Source organism: Aythya fuligula, chromosome 2 (assembly GCF_009819795.1).
Source record: "Aythya fuligula isolate bAytFul2 chromosome 2, bAytFul2.pri, whole genome shotgun sequence".
Taxonomy (NCBI): Eukaryota; Metazoa; Chordata; class Aves; order Anseriformes; family Anatidae; genus Aythya; species Aythya fuligula.
Genome location: NC_045560.1, coordinates 123,445,317 through 123,465,295, shown reverse-complemented (window position 1 = coordinate 123,465,295; position 19,979 = coordinate 123,445,317). Strand labels below are relative to the sequence as shown.

At 37.5% G+C, this 19,979-nt stretch overlaps 1 protein-coding gene across 3 annotated transcripts in view; it reads left to right on the top strand.

Moving 5' to 3' along the window:
- Nucleotides 1-19,634, top strand: part of PDE7A (phosphodiesterase 7A) — a 73,040-nt gene extending 53,406 nt beyond the window's left edge. For all 3 annotated transcript variants that reach the window (XM_032181487.1, XM_032181486.1, XM_032181488.1), the window contains 10 exons: nt 4,827-4,978; nt 6,708-6,771; nt 8,913-9,008; nt 11,812-11,912; nt 14,093-14,224; nt 14,520-14,611; nt 15,233-15,377; nt 16,205-16,301; nt 17,150-17,230; nt 18,664-19,634. In XM_032181487.1, coding sequence (XP_032037378.1) covers nt 4,827-4,978; nt 6,708-6,771; nt 8,913-9,008; nt 11,812-11,912; nt 14,093-14,224; nt 14,520-14,611; nt 15,233-15,377; nt 16,205-16,301; nt 17,150-17,230; nt 18,664-18,875 — 1,172 coding nt within the window. In that variant the 3' untranslated portion in view covers nt 18,876-19,634. The remainder of the gene's footprint in view (nt 1-4,826; nt 4,979-6,707; nt 6,772-8,912; nt 9,009-11,811; nt 11,913-14,092; nt 14,225-14,519; nt 14,612-15,232; nt 15,378-16,204; nt 16,302-17,149; nt 17,231-18,663) is intronic.
- Nucleotides 19,635-19,979: the final 345 nt, after the last annotated feature.

Below are 19,979 nucleotides of genomic sequence, written 5' to 3'. Positions count from 1 at the left end.
CTTTACTATACCAAAATTGTGAAATGTTCCATGAAGAGAGAAAAGAGATTCTCTGTAGTTCATTTCTTTTAGAAAAAGAATCTCCTCTGGTGGACCTGTGCACCTCAAACTCCTGTTTGATATTCAAACGTGAGAAGGATCCATACTTTCACTTCTTATATTATACATCCTCATTTTTATTTATGTTAGTGGCAGAGATATCAGATATCCTTGGTTAAACTCTTTCTACTGATAATAGTAAAAATCAATAATTTTTATCATAGATAACTTTGTATCTGTGTTTCAGGCTGTAGCAGGGAAGATGTGGAGGTAAGTAAAGTTCATGAGCTGGATTGCCTTGTTTTGACCAAAACCCCACCAGAGGCTAGGAGTTATCTTTGCATTAAAAGAAAACCGAATCGGTTTTGCTAGGATTTAAGGCTTCTATAAATAAGAAATTAAACCACTAAGTTGTCATTCCTCCTTTCATTCTTTTTCCTTACTGTACAAAAGACGAAAATATTGAGAATAAATATATCAGTCTAAGGTGGCTTTGTGTTTTCCCTATTTTGTCTTTTTATTTTAACACAAGAAAAAAAAATTCTAAAGTCCCTGTGAAATGTGACAATTTTTCTTTCTTTTCGTGAAATAGAATACGCTTCAAAGATTGGGAGTGGGAAAGGATTAAACTAAGTGTCTTGGGATGCGGATGAAACCTGTTGCACGAAGGCAACTTGCATAACTTAATTTTTTGATGTGCATTCTTAACATTTTGCTAAAATAACTGATGTTAGTAAACCGTTATTTTTATTTTAGAGTATTTCGGATTTTTTGTCCTATTAGCATCTCATTTCTAGATGCCTGGAAATGAGAATGACTATCCTAATAAATAAATAAACGAGCTTAGAAGTAAAAATCACATCGGATGGTATTCTAACTTTAAGTGGGGGATGAACTGAAAAAGGAGGAACGTCCTAGGAGAGCTGCTGTTGACCAGGCAGAAAGACCTACAGCTTGTCTTCTGGTTTCTTGCGTCAAAGCTGGATCTGACTGCTGCAGCTTCCTTCTTAGCACTTCCAACATCCTGACTTTGCTTTCATGTCATGTACTTATTTATTTTATCATTCTAATTTATCCTTATACCGTCCTTATCTCTTAAGAACAAATGCTCAGGGTAAGACATTAGAAAGGCATTTAGCACACGGAAAGCTCATGAAAAGAAGCAAATGAAATGAAGGACATTTGGGCTGGGAGGAGGAATGTTTTCATGTCTTTTTATATATGTCTTGAGCAAAGGTAATGCACTTTTCCATTATAAATGAAAAGAAAGTAAAGCCATTATGGTGCCCTGTTATTCATTTTATTTTATTTTTTTACTGAAATTAGCAAAGAATGTCAGCCTACCCTCTTCTATCATTAATCATAAAACTATGTGTTAATCATATATATAAAGGGAAACCAAGTTTCTGTTGCACTGTTGCACCATTCAGGCTTTACCAGTCCTTCTCATGAACTTGTCTGCTGGTCTGCCAGAACTCACAAAGAGATTTATTTTGTATTTTTATTTCTATGTTATCCCTTACAATAATACTTTCTGAAAAAGGGAGCTGCAAGTATGGATGCTCTCAGTGTTACTGCAGCTTAAAAATCTTTTTTTTTTTTTTCCTTGAAATTTTCTTCCTTGAAAGCTAGCTATTTTCTTTTTCAGACTCCTTTTTAAATTAATTACCTGTCAAACCTCCACATCTGACTCACCTATCCCCAATCATCCCATATCAAATGCCTAACTATTTTAGGGAGATCAGCTCACTTGCTGGGTTGGTGTAGTCCCCCTGAACCAGGCATTCTGGAAGGGCTCAAAACCTCTCATTTGGAAGTTATTCTGATCACTGGAGTTCTAAATAATGGGATGTTTGGTTGAGCTGTTAGTACCTTCAGTTGAACTTAGGATATACGTGTGGAATGAATAGTAGCTCAAAGGGAAACGCCAAGTCCTGCACCGGAGGAGGAGCAGCCCCAGGCACCGGCACATGCACGTGAAGCACTTCTTCACTGTGTGGGTGACCCAGCCCTGGCACAGGTTGACCACAGAGGTTGTGGGGTCTCCTCCTTGGAGATCTTCAAAAGCCACCTGGACGTGGGCCTGGGCAGCCTGCTCTGGGTGGCCCTGCTTGAGGAGGGGGTTGGACCAGATGGCCTCCTGAGGTCCCTTCCAGCCTCCAGCCATTTCGTGGGGCTGTAATAGCAGTAGTGCTGCCTAGAAAGATATGGAATGAAGTGGGCTTTGTTGTAGCTTGCTTGAATTACATCAGCTGGAACAGTGCTTTCCAGAAGCACGAAATGGTTGGAGGCTGGACTTTTTTTCTTTAACCAAATAAGGAGGAGGATTAAAATGATACGGACAGGTCGTGGTTTATGAACTGTACAAACTGATGATAATTTAGAGGTGAAAATTATGTTGAAGTTGAATCTTACTAGTGCATTGCAAAGTGAAGAGCAGTGACTGTTCAGCTTCACAGGAAACTGCATTTCCTTTGAAAATGTATTTTTTCTGTACCCACATAGTGAGAAAAAATATTGAAATTTGTGCAAATCCCCTCAAATGACTTACAAATGTGAAAATAGGTGGAATGTAGGGACAGACAGCTCAATAATCATGCTTTTGTGCTTTGCTGTCAAAAATGTGTTTTACTTGTTACCTACACTGTGCTGCTGTTCTGCCAAAGACTGAGTGGCATCTATGAAAGAGTTACTCGTAGCATGACATCAGGAGTAGCTTTTTGTTAACTACAGATCTATAAAAAGCCTATTCATGATCAAGAAAACTGTTTGTACTTCTGGAAGATTTTTCCTATTGAAGTATTTTCTTTTACTGAGATGTTGTGAAGTTCCTGGACTTTGTATATGGATTTGTGGACATTTTAGGTAATTTCATGACCAAAATGTAACCATTTTATATTGTTTTATTTCAAACCAAATGACCTCAGGTCTGAAATTTGGATTTTAAGCAACTAGATCAAGATTAAGAGGGAAAAAATAACTTCAAAACCTGTGCTGTCCTAGCAGGAGCAGTTACATTGCTGCCTGCTTCTGTGTTCTGCAGGATTGACAGTGTCTCAGATTGTACTCTGTTAAAAAATATTGTCGTGGTAATGCATCATGACAGAATCTATTTATTTGCCTTCTGTATTTGAGAAGACTGTTTTATAAGCAAATTTATCATATGTAGTACACCTGCTTACATAACCTGGATATATGTATATCAGTGTCTTCAGAGGAAGTGCCCCTGACCTTAATTGGGATGAGTTGGAAAAAAAAAATATTTCATTTGAAGTTGTCCGTGTTAGCTCTTTGAAATGATAGGAACTTACTTCAGTGTCCCGGTAAGCTACCTGATGCTTTTCAGCTGTGTCTGAAAGATGATTCCCCTTTTGTCCATTAAATTGCTGTTAATTCAGACAATTGATATAAAATGTCGCTGTACTTCAGATACTGTGTGTTAGTGTAATTCTTTTCTGTTCAGAGATGCTTTATTAGTGTAGATTGGAAATAAATCAAGGAGGTAACGTGGAGCAGAAGGAACGGTGTATCTTCTGGAGGGAGACCACTTTATACGATTAAAGCTTTATCTTGCATATTATCTTACATAGAATCAAACTGCTCTCACTAGAAATCATCGAGACTTTTAATTTAGGTCCTTAATAAGGCCACACACTTTGTCTCTTAACATATTTTAGGATGTGTGTTAAAACAAATACTACAATGGTTTATTTCACTGATTTCTAATCTGCCTTGCTTGTGGAAGGTCAAAAAGTTGGGTTCATGTTGTTTTTGAAAGTCTGTGTTTTTGGAAAACAGCATATTTGCTTTTACTTCCTATCTTAACATGTTCTTTTCTTTTTAATATACATCTTTTTGGACAAAATGAAGGAACGTAAAAATTATTGACTGTTGGTTATGTTAAACTACTGTTTGGAGTAATGCTGGAAAGAGAGTAAAGGTGAAGTTTGGCCATAAATATTTCAGATAGGAAATATCTGAACCGCTGCAAAGAAATGGTAGCGATGTGTACTTTGGTCTGTAGGTTTCTGAAACAAAAGTGGTCATAAGCTAGCATGAGTCCTTTGGATGGCTAAACTGGTTAGCCTAATAAAAGTAAAGCAAAATAGTTGGGTTATTCTTTGAAAGGAGACTACAGACACATTCTGTAGTTGTTAAACTGTACTGAGAAAGGAAGCTAGATACACTGGGAGAAGTGTAGGTTGGTGTGTGATTGTTTCTCTTTTTTCCAGAGAAGTAGTTCTGGGTAAAATTACCTGGAAAAGCTTGTGTGTTAAAACCTTGCTAGTAAAATTAAGAAAATGTCTGAACTTTCAAATCTGTGTATGTGTTATTTGTAGATGCTCAAAATCACTTTATAACTTCTGCATCAACGCATTGTTTAGATGGTATATGTATCTAATATGATTTGCTAGGGACATGGATTAGATGTGCATATGTGACAGCAGTTTTCCAAAAGGAACTTGCTTGCAATATATGTGTGCTTGCACAATTTCTGTATTATTTCTGTCCTAACAGTAGCAGTGTTCCTTAGAAAGAAACGTTGCAGCTATAAGTTAAATATTTGTTTTTCTTCACAGGATGCTTAAATAGAAAACGTTCTTTTCTAAGCCATATCTCTGCATTCACTATTCATAGTGATCTCTGTTCTAAAAGGCTGTGCAGTTGTTCTACCAGACTTCCTTGAACAGTGTTTCTTGGTAAAGTGTTTTTAGAGAGAGTATTTATTTTCTTGTTTTTTTTGTTTTTTTTTTTTTTTTTTTTATTTTTTTTTTTTTTTTTAATAGCAAATTCTGAAATTGAAGTGTCTGTGTCTGCAAGAAATGTGAGAAGATTGCTTAGTTTCCAGCGATACCTGAGATCTTCCCGTTTTTTCCGTGGTATCACTGTTCCAAACTCTTCAAACATTTTAGATGATGATTATAATGGACAAGCAAAGGTTGGTGGCTTAATTTTTATCTTGGTTTTATCAAGCGTGTCTTTAAAATGTTTGTTTGCATATAGCACCATCATGTTAAGAGGCAGTGCAAGGAAACAGGTTTTTAAGCATCTATTTTTATGTGTGCATGTATGTTTTGCAAATACTTTATAAGGTCCAGCCAATGTTATGTGATTTCTGACAAACTCCTTCACCTCCCCTGAGTTTACTGGGATATTGTTTAGAACTTACGTGGTTTGCAGTTTAAACAAAACAAAACAAAACAAAAAACCAAAAATCTAGTGAATCAAGGATATATTATCACCATAATAATTGAAGAAAAAGTGAAGAAGAATGTATCTGTATTTAAGAAATGTAATGGAACAATTTGGGCAATTTCTTTCTCTCCCTCCCCTTTTTAGTCTGATTTCATTAATGACCATCTGAAGGAGTGACTGACTACTACTGCAAGCTCAATAAAATGTAGTAATTGAAGTTATCAGTAGAATATTACATCAAAATGACATTTTTTTATATGCAGTTCTAGAAAAGTATGATAGCTGTAATATGCCTGTGCTATGGGACAGGTAAAGCATGTGGGAAGAGAGGCAATACTAACAATTTGTTAGCTGGATAAAGAAAGGGCTGGTGAATTGGTGACAGAGGATGCCGAAGGGGAATGAGCAGGCAAAGTTTACAGGTTGTTGAGAGCCCAAAGGCTGGGTCTTGCTACTGGTTGTGTATAATGGTTTTTGGTAGGAACCTTGATGCAGAAAAAGAATATCGTTAAAATACAGCATGTCTGATATTATATAGTGTAATCAGGCTCCAGTATAGGAAGAACCTGATAACTTTGTGGATGAATTTAAAAATATATATGCAATTTAACAGCAGAAACATCTTGTTAATGCTGCTTATTTCTTCTGGTAGCTCAGTTTTAATGGCTGGTGAAGGAAAAACTAGGACATAGTAACTGGATCACAAAGCAGCTACTAATTTAATGGGAATATGAGAAAGCAAGTATCAATTTTAAAACAGACTCTGAGGACTAGAATGTGCTTTGCTCTTCATCCATGTTCATGAAAAAATAGTTCACGTGGATTGGCTGTGAAGTGCTAGTCCAGCGAGATGCAAAGTGAAAAAGCAAGTTTATTAGGAAGAAATTACAAGGTTGTTTTATATTCCTAGTAAAAAAAAAAAAATGTAGATACTGTTTCTTCTATATGAACAAAAAGGGAAAGAGAGAAATTAACATAAAGGACTACTCACGAGGTAACTATTAATGCATTGCAAAAATCTGGAAAAGATTCTGAAACAAAACGTTGGAAGTCATCGTAGTGTTTTGTGATCCATATATCTATTAAAAAGATTACGTGAAATGTCAAGTGTGGGCCTTTAAGATGTCTCAACTTTGTGTCTAAACAGAGTTACTCTGTCATACTGCTTCTGTTTATAACCTAATTGTTTTAAAATCGTGTCACTTCTTTTAAGCAAATGACTAAGAGTATGAAGGGGAGATCTCAGACCCATACTGTTAAGACACTTCTTATATTTCAGTTTTGTAATTTGAGGCACATATGCTAAAGTTTTCCTGTAATCAGGCAATCATTTTTAATACGATTTTTTGTATATAGAGATTCTTAAGATTTACATGTATATCAGTCTGAAATAATAAATATTTCCTCTGGGCTATGGGAAGATAGGCATATGCTGAGGAAAACAAAGTTACAGCTTTTGTGTTTTCTTTCAGTGTATGCTGGAGAAGGTTGGAAACTGGAATTTTGATATTTTTCTTTTCGATAGACTGACAAATGGTGAGTTTACTTTTTCTATTTCATTCATGTTTTTATCTCTTAGCATAATTTAGCTGTTGCTCTTATGTTGTGATGTGATTGTTTGTTCACTCAAAAACACAGATTTCATCAGGTACCATTTTGATTGAATAGTCCTTAATCTAAATTCTAGTTTGCCTTGCCACTCTCTTAAAATGCCATTACTGTCAGTACTGATAATAATCATTGATTTGTAGCAGAGGCCATTGTACTTTGCAGGTGCTGTTCTCTCTTTTTGTGCTGTAAGTAGTAATTTGATATACATTGACAATTAAATTTGCTAATGTAATTTTTTTTATTAATTATGGAATGCTGTTAATTTACATGTCTGTGTCCAAAAGGTCAGTTTCACTAAACAAATTATTTTTTGGGTTAATTGAATGTTGGGTAGAACAGTTTTAATTCCTTTAGAGACTATTACTACTTTTTTAGTAGACAGCCAGTTAGAAAAGAGATTTATAAATGTGCTGGAAGGGAGAAAGGCTGCTGGAGTGGATAGGGAGAAGTCTTGTGTTATAATATGCAGCAATGGAAACTGGATTTTGAATAGAATGGGAGGAGGAGATGAGTCCAACACCAAGGAGACAGGCATGTGTGCCAGTGTGGAAAGCTCTTGGAGCCTGGGCTGCGAATGAAGAGCAGCTGCTGCAGTTCTTTCGTCAGTCAAGAGGAGCTGGTAGCAGAGATGCAGTCAGTGTGCTTAAAGTTTGGCAGGAGGAAACAGAAACGAAGTTCAGAAAGGAAAACATGGCACCAAAAGATAATTTTCTCTGCTGTTTTGTTAAAAGGATGCTTGACTTAACCTACAGTAAAAGTAGGGTCCTCACAGTTTCATTTAATGCAAAGCATGGATGTAAAAATGAGAACAGTGGGGATTCTTGCAGATAGGATGTAATTATACATGTAAGTTCTGATATAAGGTAATTATAAGTTCTGATTAACTGAATGAAAAAAGTTGGGTGCGCAAGCTAAATTGTTTATAAGCATAGTTTATTTCAGATCAGAATACTCACGATAAACTGAAGTCCTCCTTTCTATATGGGGCCTTCTCTATCCTAAATATGCTTTTTTTTTGGATACCCTTTAGTTACTCTCACTGCAGCTTCTATTGTGGGAGCCTTTCTATATTATCCTCTTTGCATTTTAATTTAATCATTTTAGGATAACGTTTTGAACAGGCAGTCTTGTTCTTGAAAGTTTTTAAGAGGAGAATGCTGTGTACAGAGCGTTGCTGGATGAGCTGCCCTGGACGAGCCTGTGAGAAATTAGCTACTCAGTAAATGCTCTTTGAAGAACTGTGTATCTTACTGCGAGGAAGTGGCATGCACGTGTCAAGTCTAGTAATAAGCCAGATTTAGCAGACACCTTTGTCTTTTTGTACCTCAGTTTCTGCCCATGCTACGTTCTCTAATTCCTGCTAAATGAAGATTGTCAGAGTAAATGTACCAAAGCTGAGTAATCCATCGTTACATATTGTTTGCAGAGTAAATACAAATAATCTGCAAGCTGTTCCAAGTAAACAGTAAGCGTGCAGGTTATTTCCCTGGCTTGCGCAGTTCTATTTGTTTTGTCACTGCAAGTGATTGTAATATTATAGCTGTGAATAGGCAAAGTACATTGTAAGCTCGTAATAGTATACATTTCCTAGAGAAATGTAAACATTTTTTCTTTGATTTTTGGGTTGAGTAAGGAATGGCTTCACAAAGAAAAGACACAAGATTGCACATGTGCAATGTACACAAGTTAACAGTGTTGACTGGCTTTTATGTTTGCCTGACTGTTCTGGTATTCCTTTTTAACCTGTGTGTCCATTTATAAAAATCGTGATGCGATGTACCACAAAGTTGAATACTGCTTTAACAGATTTGCACAGTGAAACTCTGCTTTTTTTAATGTTTGGTAATATTTTCCTCTTATCAGCTGACAGTGGACAGTATTGGTGATTGCTACAGGAGATAGTTGATGGAATCTTGTTATGCAATGAAATTTAAATATTAACCTTAAGTTGGTGTAGAGAAATCTGCTTGTGTAATTTTTGTCACCAATTTGTTTGAAGTACATTTCTTGTGAAAGTCACTGATTTCATGACTTCCAATGAATTAGTATTTTCATCTTATTTTTAGGAAACAGTCTAGTCAGCTTAACCTTTCATCTGTTTAATCTTCATGGACTAATTGAACACTTCCAGTTAGATACGATGAAACTTCGTAGATTTTTGGGTAAATACAGCTTTTTATTATGATGAATATTGCTGTTTATCCGCATTTTTATACTTTAATTGAAGTGCTGGTTATAGTTTAGTTATAAGGTTTGAAGAGTACTGATCCAGTCCAGATTGTACAGTGATTTGAAGTACATTGACTGAGAGAAAATCTCTCAAAGTTTCTGTGAGTATAGAAATCTCTGTTAAAATCAAGCAAGTATTGACAAGCTGAGTAACTTCATAGCAGATGCTGTGTTGTATTTGTTAAATCTAAATCATCAGTAATATATGTGAATTCATTCATGTGGCATTTTTATTGAGAAAGGATATACTGCTCCTTTCTTTGGTTTTGTCTTCAGTGAGGTTTTAATTTCCATTTCTGCAGTTCTCAATGTAGTTTCCTAACTATGCTGCTCATACCCATGTTGGCAATGCTTAACAGTGCCAATTTGATGCTGCCTCTTGCTTTTCAAGCCCTTGTACAAATACTCATTGTACTGCAGACATACCGCCTTCATGGACAGAGCGCAAGACAATGTTATGAGGGCGTTTGGGCCTGTGGCAGTGCAGTGCTTCAGTAGGAAGATTTGTAAATATGGAGTATTCAAACCAAGCGGTACTTCCACTCGACAGCTAAAGAGCTGTCTTTTTGCATCCTCACAGCACAGACAGACCCTAGTGTGAGGTGTCCTTCATTTGGTTCTTGTGTGGTGGTGCCTTTTACTTAATTTTGTGGAGTGGGATGCTGATTTTTAACAGAGCAGGAGAAAGGTTTCAGGTCCCTCTTAGCAGGCTTTCATGACTTCAGAGAAAACAATATTGTGGTTCCAAAGCTTGTCATTTAACGAGAGGAGAAACCACATTCAGAAGGATTTTCTCCCCTTTCAAGTAAGGGAATACTTTTTGTTTTCGTCACTGAATTCTCCTTCTACTTCATAAATTTTATCGGTTCTGTCATGGCTTTATTGTTGTTTTAAAGCAGACTCAACTCTCCCCAGCTCCAAAAAGGCAGAGCAGCTGACCTTGAGAACTGATGTAATGCAGTGTGAGAAAGTGGTTGTAGAAATCTGGTCTTAAGCCACTGAAGTTGTAACTGTGTTTTGTCTTTGTCACCTTGCTTATCTCCTGGTTAGCTGAGATTTAGCAAAAGATTATTTTACTTAAAACAGACTGTGGAAGAAGGCAATTTTTTATTCTAGCATTGAAGTTCACCACCTTCCTGTTTTTGTTGATGCCTTCTGCTTAACAGCAGTAACAAAAACATTTCTTAGCTCTGTCCCTGCCCATCTGTGCAATCAAGCAACCTTTCTTCCAAATACAGCTCATTAGCATGAACTTAAATCATTCTTTTGCTACCTTTTATACCTTGTTCCAAAGCAATCTGAAATTCAAGAAGATTAAGACAGTTCAGGTGTTCCCTGGTGCCACACTAAATCCACTTTGAGAACTTATTGGGATTTTTTTTTTTTAGTAATGAGAGAAATCTAAATTTAGTCCTTGATGGGACCTTAACGTTTTATTTTTGTGCATATATTGTGCCATTCTAATTCTGGCAAACCACAATCAAAATACTATCCTAGGTCTACTTTCTTAAAGTAAGTTAGGAAAATTGTGGACTTCAAGTAAACAGGACCAGCTTCTGAATCCATAAAAATCGAGGATTAAACCAAGGACCTCTTCAGTTGTGCACTGAACATGAAAAATATGTTGAAAGGGAGTTCTGCCTCAGGTTAATGGAGTGCAAAGATGCTTTTTGTTATTATAGTCCATATGAGGTGTCAACTATGCATTGGATGCTCTTGAGATCACACAATGGTTACAGCACTTTAACTTCTCATGAGCCACAAATCTTCAGAAATACCATGGCAGTAATACTTTTAACATTACAGTCACAATTATATGGACGGGGCTGGCTTGTACACAGAGTAGGAAAAGAGATTTGGATGGGAATGACAGGCTGTAGTTGGCCAGGAAAATGTTCTTTTGAAGTTTACGTGAAAGAACTAATGCATCATCAGGCAAAACTCTGCAATTTGGAATAAAACTTGATTGCTGTACTTCAGATCTTCTCCCCCTTCATCCTTTTAAATGTTACAGTTCTTGTACTCTAAAGGATGTCCATATTAGCTTAACTACATAAAATATTCTACTTACAGGGCTAAAAGACAGGTAGATGGAGTAGAGAGTAGCAAAGCAAGGAAGAAGTTAAATAGGAAATACTGAATCTAGGAGAGGTTAATCAGACCATGGTCTAAATTATTTTCTAAATTGTGCATGGGCTTAAATTTCTTTGAGTGAAAGTATGAGAAAATGCCCATAGAAAACTATGTAGAGGTGTCTTCCCACAACTGCTGTCCAGAAGGAGAAAGAAATGCACTTGATACAGCAATAAAACTCTGCCTAATTCCTCTGCTTTGAAGGCATGATATTAAGCCATCCTGATGCTCCATTTAATAGTATCTTCATTTTGTATTCCAGGATGCCTCAACATTCAGGCAGGCGAGGCTTTCAAAGGGAGACTTTCCTGGAAAGTTCTTAAAGTCAAAGTACCTCAGATAATAATATACTGACTTCAAGTTGTATAATTTTTGCTCTGAGATGACTTTACATGTAGTTGATTTCTTTTAGGAAATACAGTTTGCTCACATACAAATCTGTTATACCCGGGTGTTAGTTCAACTGGCAATTTACTGACTTTGACACTTTTATGTGTGTGTAGCCTGTGATATTGCATATTTCTGTGTCTAACAAGGACATAAAATGGTACTTGGAAAAATTGCTATTTTATTTAAACTTGGATATTTGTTATTTTCCTGCAGTTATGGTTCAAGAAGATTATCACAGTCAAAATCCTTATCATAATGCAGTTCATGCTGCTGATGTGACTCAGGCCATGCACTGTTATTTACAAGAGCCTAAGGTAAGGGAGAGCATTCTCAATTTTACATCACATGTAAATATAGCAATATAGATATTTCTGTATGTGTATAAGTGGTTTGTGTGCACATACATGTGTGTATTGTATGTGCACATACACTCCTTTTAAAGAAAGAAAAAAACAAAAACAACAACAACAACAAAAAAGCAACAACAGCCTCTTTCCCTCAAACCCCAAACCCACTTTTTGAACAGGTGGTGGAACAGGAACACAAAAAGGAGCAGAGGGGAAGATCTCCATGTTGCTGAGGCTGTGTTTTCACACTTAGTAGTGTGCTTTTTCTTTTTTTTTTTTTTTTTCTTTTGAGCTGGCATTGTCTTTTGTGTGACTTCATTGTGAACCAGATGAGCAAATTGATTAAGTTTGCAGCTGTTTAGCATAGAGCTGTGCCCAAAGACATTTACATGGAATTGCAGCCTGAGTCAGAGCTGGCAATAATAAACTGTATATTCATGATTCTTTTTACCTTTTTCTTTTTTTTTTTTTTTTCTCTCCACTGCATAAACTCTTGTTTGGCTCATCTTCGATGTTAATGAATAATATGCTTCTGCTGAAGGCACATTATAGCAAGACATCAAGAGTATGCTTTGCTCTTTCTTCCTTTTAAGAAAAGCAAAGAGGGAAAACATGCAGCGTGACAGACCTCAAGGAGTGAGCTAGTTCAGTGTTTGCTTCATATTACTTAGATTGCTGGCAGTCTGTTGTAAGCAAGCTAGACAATTTCAGGGATAAATCGTAGAATCACAGAATGGCTTGGGTTGGAAGGGACCTCGAAGATCATCTAGTACCAACACCCCCGCCATGGGCTGGGATGCCACCCACTAGAGCAGGGTGCCCAGGGCCCCGTCCAACCTGGCCTTGAACACCTCCAGGGATGGGGCATCCACAGCCTCCCTGGGCAACCTGTGCCAGGGCCTCACCACCCACTGAGTGAAGAGTTTCCTCCTAACCTCTAATCTAAATATTGTGTTTTAGTTTAAACTCTCTTTTAGTTTAACTCTTTTAGTTTAAAACAATCCCCCCTTGTCCTGTCATTATCTGACTGAGCAAAGAGTCGCTCTCCATCCTTTTTATAAGCCTCCTTTAAGTACTGAAAAGCTGCAATGAGGTCACCCCGGAGCCTTCTCTTCTCCAGGCTGAACATCCCCAGCTCTCTGTCTTGCTCTCGTAGGAGAGGTGCTCCAGCCCTCTGAGCGTGTTCATGGCCCTCCTCTGGACCTCTCTAACAGCCCCACATCCTTGTGCTGGGACCCCAGTCCTGGACGCAGCACTCCAGGTGGGGACTCACCAGGGCAGAGCAGAGGGGGACAGTCACCTCCTTTGCCCTGCTCTCCTCTGTTGATGCAGCCCAGGATGCAGTTGGCCTTCTGGGCTGCAGGCACACACTGCTGGCTCATGTCGAGCTTTTCATCCACCAGAACCCCCAAGTCCTTCTCTGCAGGGCTGCTCTCGGTGAGTTCTCCCAGTCTGTGCTCATCTCTCGGGATTGTCCTGACCCAGGTGCAGCACTGTGGTGTGGACTTGGTGGACATTAGGTTCATGTGGGCCCACTTAGGAAGCTTGTCCAGGTCCCTTTGGGTGGCATCCCTTCCTTCTGTTGTATCCACTGCACCACTCAGCTTGGTGTCACCTGCAAGCTTGCTGAAATAGGCTGCTAGGCTTTGAAATAAAATTGTGCAAAAGAGTAGAAATCTGCTCTGAACAGTTCCTAAGGCTTCTAAAGTGTTAGCTTCTTCCTTCTAAGGTGACGGTATTTTTAAAAAATATAGTATGTATTTAAAGCAGTCTGTATGCATACAGACAGGCTGGGTAAATGAGAGAAAGCTTGCTTTAAGAATTTGCTGCTTTTAACAGGATCTGTTTAGAAATAGTAATTCATTGCCAACTAAAAAGTCACGTTTTCTGTGCCAGCATTTTCCGAGACTGAACCTTGACATTCAGAAAGAAGAATGCTTAAACCATTGAGATTTTTGTAGCTTTTTTCCCTCTGCAAAATACTTGGGAATCAATAGAATATTGGTTTTACATCACTAAATTGCCTCAGAATTCCTATTTGCTTTTAAATTACTAAAAAAAGAAAAAATGTGACACCTGTGCACCTATTTGAGGGGGTTATACTTGTGTTGCTGACAGAATTACATGTTGTTGTTGTTATCTTACAGCTTTCCCAATCCTTAACTCCATGGGATGTTCTGCTCAGTTTAATTGCAGCTGCCACACATGATTTGGATCACCCAGGCGTTAATCAACCTTTCCTAATTAAAACAAACCATTACTTAGCAACTTTGTATAAGGTAAGGAGAAAATTGGTTGTCTTGTGAAAAACAGATTTGGAGAGTTCCTGAGGAGTACAGAAAAGGAATATAAATTGCGATGTCTTTAGCTAGTTGTAGGTGTGAATTTGAGATGTTTCCATGCCACTGGGATAAAAATGTGCAAGCTATCAAAGTATTCAGGATGTGAGAGCTTTAATCCACTTCAAAACCAACCAACCAAACCCCCCTCTGTGGTACAGCGCTTAGTGTGAAGCTATTCAATCCTTCTAAGACCTAAAGTCACTGACATCTGTGGTATCACTTTCATTTCCAGAATACCTCAGTATTGGAGAACCATCACTGGAGATCAGCAGTGGGGTTGCTGAGAGAGTCTGGTTTATTTGCACATATGTCATTGGAAAACAGGTACGTTTTATACAAAATAATATAGATTAGTTTAAGATGCAAGTAAGCTGCCACTTAAGAAAGAATAAATTATTGTGTGGCAGCTCCTAATTTAAATTTTGCATTCACATCTATTTTAAGAATTATCAGATACCATGCTACTGGAGTAGGGGAGTTCATGGTGCAATGTGGTATTTGGGAAATAACATCTACTGTGAGCACACTGAAGGGGTGTGTTCATGCAGTCAAGCACCTGTTTATATTAAATTATTTTAAACTTGGCAGCTTTTTCTCATTCTGTCACTGCAATTGCAGTTTAAAATAGACCTTTTTCACCTACTGTAACAATCAATATGCATTAAACAATTTGTGTGTATTTAAGGAAAAACAAACAAAAAAGCTAAAAAAAAATGTCAATCTTCCTGAAAGCTGCTGATGAAATGTTCTGATATCTCTATGGATGTTGTAGGAAGAGAGAAAAACAAACAAAAAAGAAACCATCCTGTGCAAATACTGATCAGCAAGCTTGTGACTTGAATTTGTATCATAATGAATATGACAAAGAAGACGTGTAGATGTAGTGATGGCTGCTGTTCTTAATTGCTATGCTGTCTGAATGCTTGGTATCGCTAATTACTACAGGCAGCTGATGGAAAGCCAGATAGGTGATCTCATTCTTGCCACAGACATCAGTCAGCAAAATGAGTATCTGTCCATGTTCCGATCCCACTTGGATAGAGGAGACCTATGCTTAGAGGACGCGAACCATCGTCACTTCATTTTACAGGTGACCTTTTTTGCTAATATTTTTGAAAACATGGTTTCTTACTTCAAAAACAACTTGAAGTGGTAAATGCTACTAGTTCTGGGCTATACTTTCAAAATGAAGTAGAAATACCCTTAGTAAATACCCTTAGTGGTTTTGTTTCATTGCAAAAAGTTTGTTCCCTCTCTCTCTCCCATTACTTCTCCTAAGCAACGTCACATGGTGGTAGGTAACACAGAGGTACTAAACCAAGGAGAAATGCATCTTCAAGACAAGAATTAGTTCTTCTGATGACTCTAGTGTAGTCTCAGTACTGTGAAATGCTTTGTCAGAATGTATTTCAGGGGGAAAAAAAAGCGCTATTATTGTGTATCGTCTTCATAGCATCAGCTTCAACTTCATACAGATTTTTATTGCTCGGTTCATTGTGTGGACTGTAAGGGAAAATGGACAGACGAGAAGTTCTTTCCTGTGTAAACCATTAGTAAATACATGAACTTCAGAGATAGAAAGGCAAAATCCTGTTTGCCTATATTGATGTTTCTTTATCTGAATTCATTGCTGTGTCTGTCTGATGTTACTGAATAAACTAAATGTAGTATCTCTGAAATTCTTTGACTCGACTCAATTTTCGTTTTGCTCAGAAATGATAATGAGATCTGATAGTTTCCTGAGTGTTTTTTAAGTATGATCATGGAACATAAACTTGAGGGAAGTACAAATGGTAGGTAGGTTTATGAGTTACAAAACTTAAAATGCCTGCTGCCAGGAAATAGGTAATTAAGGATGTTGCTGTTGGAGAGAAAGGGGTACGCAGGGTGACCTAATGGTGTATATTACTTTACTAGATGGCTTTGAAGTGTGCTGATATTTGTAACCCATGTCGGACTTGGGAGCTGAGTAAGCAATGGAGTGAAAAAGTAACAGAGGAGTTCTTCCATCAAGGCAAGTAACAGTAAAGTATCTGTTAGTTCATAATGTATTTATATTGCGGAGAGAGCAATCGTGAGTCATAGCTGCCTGCAAATAAATAGTGATTTATATTTAGTGCTAATAGAGATTTACAGTACAGTGTGGGATTTTCTTCTTTATTGGGTTGTATTTCTTGCAAATGGTTCGTGGAACTGAAACCTGGTGAAAAATTTGCTTAGAATCTGAATGTGGCATGACTGGCTCAATAGATCCTTCAGATGGGAAGGTGCTTCACATAAATAATTAGGTTCAATTTACACATTTCCAGTAAATTGTGAAATATATTCTTGCCAGATATTCGATATTTAAAATTTATTTGTCTGTGAGAACCTGTTGGTAATCAGGAACAACGAGGAAGGAGATTTTTAGTCATGTAAGTAGCCTTAACTATGTGATAAGCAGATAATAAAGCTTTTAGTTGACAGGTGGAACAAATTATTTTTATCCATTATTATTGAATAATTTTAATAACTAAAACTGAGCTTTTTTTGAAGGCTAGTTTAGCTGCCTTAATTTGAGAAACGCTAGTTTGCATAGATATGAAAAATGAAGAACTGACTTTTATTTGGTACTAAGCATGTGAAACTTATTACTAGGTGGAGATTACGTGGAAGTAGAGCCATAAATTCTCTTCAGTGAGAAATTTCTGAGGGCTAAAGCAAGAGAAATTCAATTTGTTGTTTCTACAGCAGTCCAGGAGTTTTTCATGTTAATCCATCAGGAAACCTCTGATGTTTTTCTTGAACTACTGCTTGTGTGATCAACATACACAGTATTGGACCTGGTGACTTAACAGTTTTATTATACTCTTATTTCTCTAGGAGATATTGAAAAAAAATATCACTTGGGTGTGAGTCCACTTTGTGACCGACAGACAGAAACTATTGCCAACATCCAGATTGGTAACTGCAATTCACTTTATTTCAGTAGACTCCTTTCAGGATGCCTATCAAAGAATGTATCTTTTCCATACATTTCCTGGAAGCTGTACCTGGTCTTTGTGTATAGCAGCACTTCTTAACAATGAGCTTTTTTTTTTTTTTTTTCTTTTGATTTATTTAATTTGCTATACCATTTCTCCCTTGAATGTAGTATTTATGAAATGTTCTGTACAGTCCCGGAGGCTGAGGTCGCTGTTTCCTCACAGAATGGGGAGAGCACGGGAGGCAGCTGTTACTTTTCCTGTGCTGCTGCCCGGTGGCTTCCTAATCTGGGGTGACCAGCTTGAGAAGAGGAGAAGTTTTGTCACCTTGCCCATGCAGCGGCTGGTGCCTTTTGAGGTTGCTGCAAAACAATTCCAGCTCTCTGGAGTTTGCTTTCTGGAACGCCTGCATTCATTTTTAAAAACTGCCTTACGTCGGGTGGCGGACAGGGATTTGATGGAGAACTGTGAAAAGCCATTCTGTTATTTTTTGCTGTCTTCAGCTGAATTTGAAATAGCTGAAGGGCTTACTTTTTTTTTTCCTATTTGTTTTAATGAAGTTGTTTATGTAGATTGAATAGGACTCAGTTAAAAATAGTAAAGAGAACAATAAATTTAACCACAAAGCTACTGTGAACGAATGCTTGAAGTTAATTAAAGATTTAAAAAAACGTTTGATCAGCTGCACTGCTTTGATTTAGAATGTTAGAGAATGATACGTTTTTGTAATTAACAGATTTAAGCAAGCCCAGTTTTGGTAGGTTTACCATTCAATTTTTGGTTCACAGAAATTAGATCCTATAAATAGGTGCATATACACGTGCTCGAACACAAATGTAAATATTTATCTGTTGGTGTTCTGTGTCCTTTTTGTTTAAAAATCAGTCTAGTTGTATTTTTAATCAGCTTAATATTGTGAAAAGAACCCAGGTTTTCATTTTATTTGTTTGTTGTTTTTTTTTTTTTTTTCCCTGTGTAATGTAGTTCAGATCAACTATGGGGCAATTTCCTAAAAAAAATCTACATGTCTAAATGAAAGATTTATGTAGATTTTGTGACTTAGTTACTGATGGTTAGGTTCACAGCCCCTCCCAAATATTTACTTCATTTGGTCATTCTGAAATTAGCAGGGTAATTTATTCCAATATAATGCTGTTCTTCTGATTGACCAGTAAAATCTTCTGTATTTTGAGAAATCTCTCAAAATACATTTGGAGGGATTTAAAATAAAAAATTAAATTTAGTAAAGATGCCTTAAACATCAAATGAGTTTTTAAATATGTATTTGAATAGCCTGATGCATTGTTTAATTTCTTACTGAATTTTATTAAAGTTTAATGTTTTTTTCTCCTGTTTTTTTTTATTTATTTATTTTTTTCTCACTTGTGTACGTTTGTTTGCTTGTCTTCCAAGGCTTTATGACCTACTTAGTGGAGCCGCTATTTGGGGAGTGGGCCCGGTTCTCGAACACGAGGCTGTCGCAGACGATGCTTGGCCACCTGGGACTGAACAAGGCGAGCTGGAAGGGAGTGCAGAGAGAACAGTCTAGCAGTGGTGATGACGTCGATCCCGCTTTTGAGGAAATGGACTCAGACATATTACCTCAGGAACCTCGATTGTCCTGACCTCAATCTTCATGACAAAACTGCCTCTTCTCTTGGTATCTGCACAGCTGGATTAAAGGAGATACTTGTCTGCCCGAGGTTTTGGTAAAATGGTAAAATGATGCCAGCATTATTTATTTCCAAGTTTTCCTTTGACACAGACCATTTGAACCTGATTTTTTTTAACTGCAAGATCCGAACATAGAGCAATATGCATATGCCTCAGTTGGTTTTCGTTTGGAACCTTGAATATGCAAAGCACAGCAGTGACTGAGCCTTGAAGGAACAGTACGAGAGCTTCATTGTGCCACATGTTTTGTTTGGTTTTATTTTTTTGTGAAATCTGAAATCCGGTCTTCAAATCTAAGACTTGAGATGGATTGTTCCACTTTCTTGGAATCTAGCAAGACTTGCATAAATGTGTTCAAAGCATACCTTCCACTCAGTCCCTGTTTTAATACGGAAATGTGAAGTGCCCATCCTCTGCTGCCTCTGGCAAGACTTGATGTTTACAAATGTACTCTGAAACTATTGGTTCTAGACTTAACCTTTGCGCATGGCTGTGAAGGAACCACTAACCTGGGTTTTTTGCTTTTTTAAACGAAAAAGATCAAATCCGAGACTGCAGCTCTTGTTTCTTTGGATGCCAGAAAAGCCTCCCATTTGCCATAATTTTGTTTGTGCACTGGGAACTGAGCATTCATCATAGAGCACAGCCAAGCTTTACTCCAGTGCTGTATGGGAATGCAGTTTTTTAAAAGCGGAAAACACTTCTGAATTGGGGAAGGGAAGGGGTGGGGGCGGGGGGGGAAAGCGTCTGAACTGCATTGCGATTCTGCAGTGAAAACATCGCATGTTGTTTTCACCATTGTACACTTGAACTGCACATGCAAGAAAAAGGTGGAATGTCTAAACACCATAATCAGCTCAGGGTATTTGCCAATCTGAAATAAAGTGGGATGGGAAGCGTGTCCTTCAGAACAAGGGTACAAATGCCCCTTTCGCTGCAGCGTGTGTGTACGTGTGGGTGTGTGAGTATGTCTGGGGCGGGGGAGGGCGGGGAGGGAGCTGGGAAGGGTTTTGAACGGCAACATTTTATTTTTTTTTTTTTAATTTATTCTTTTA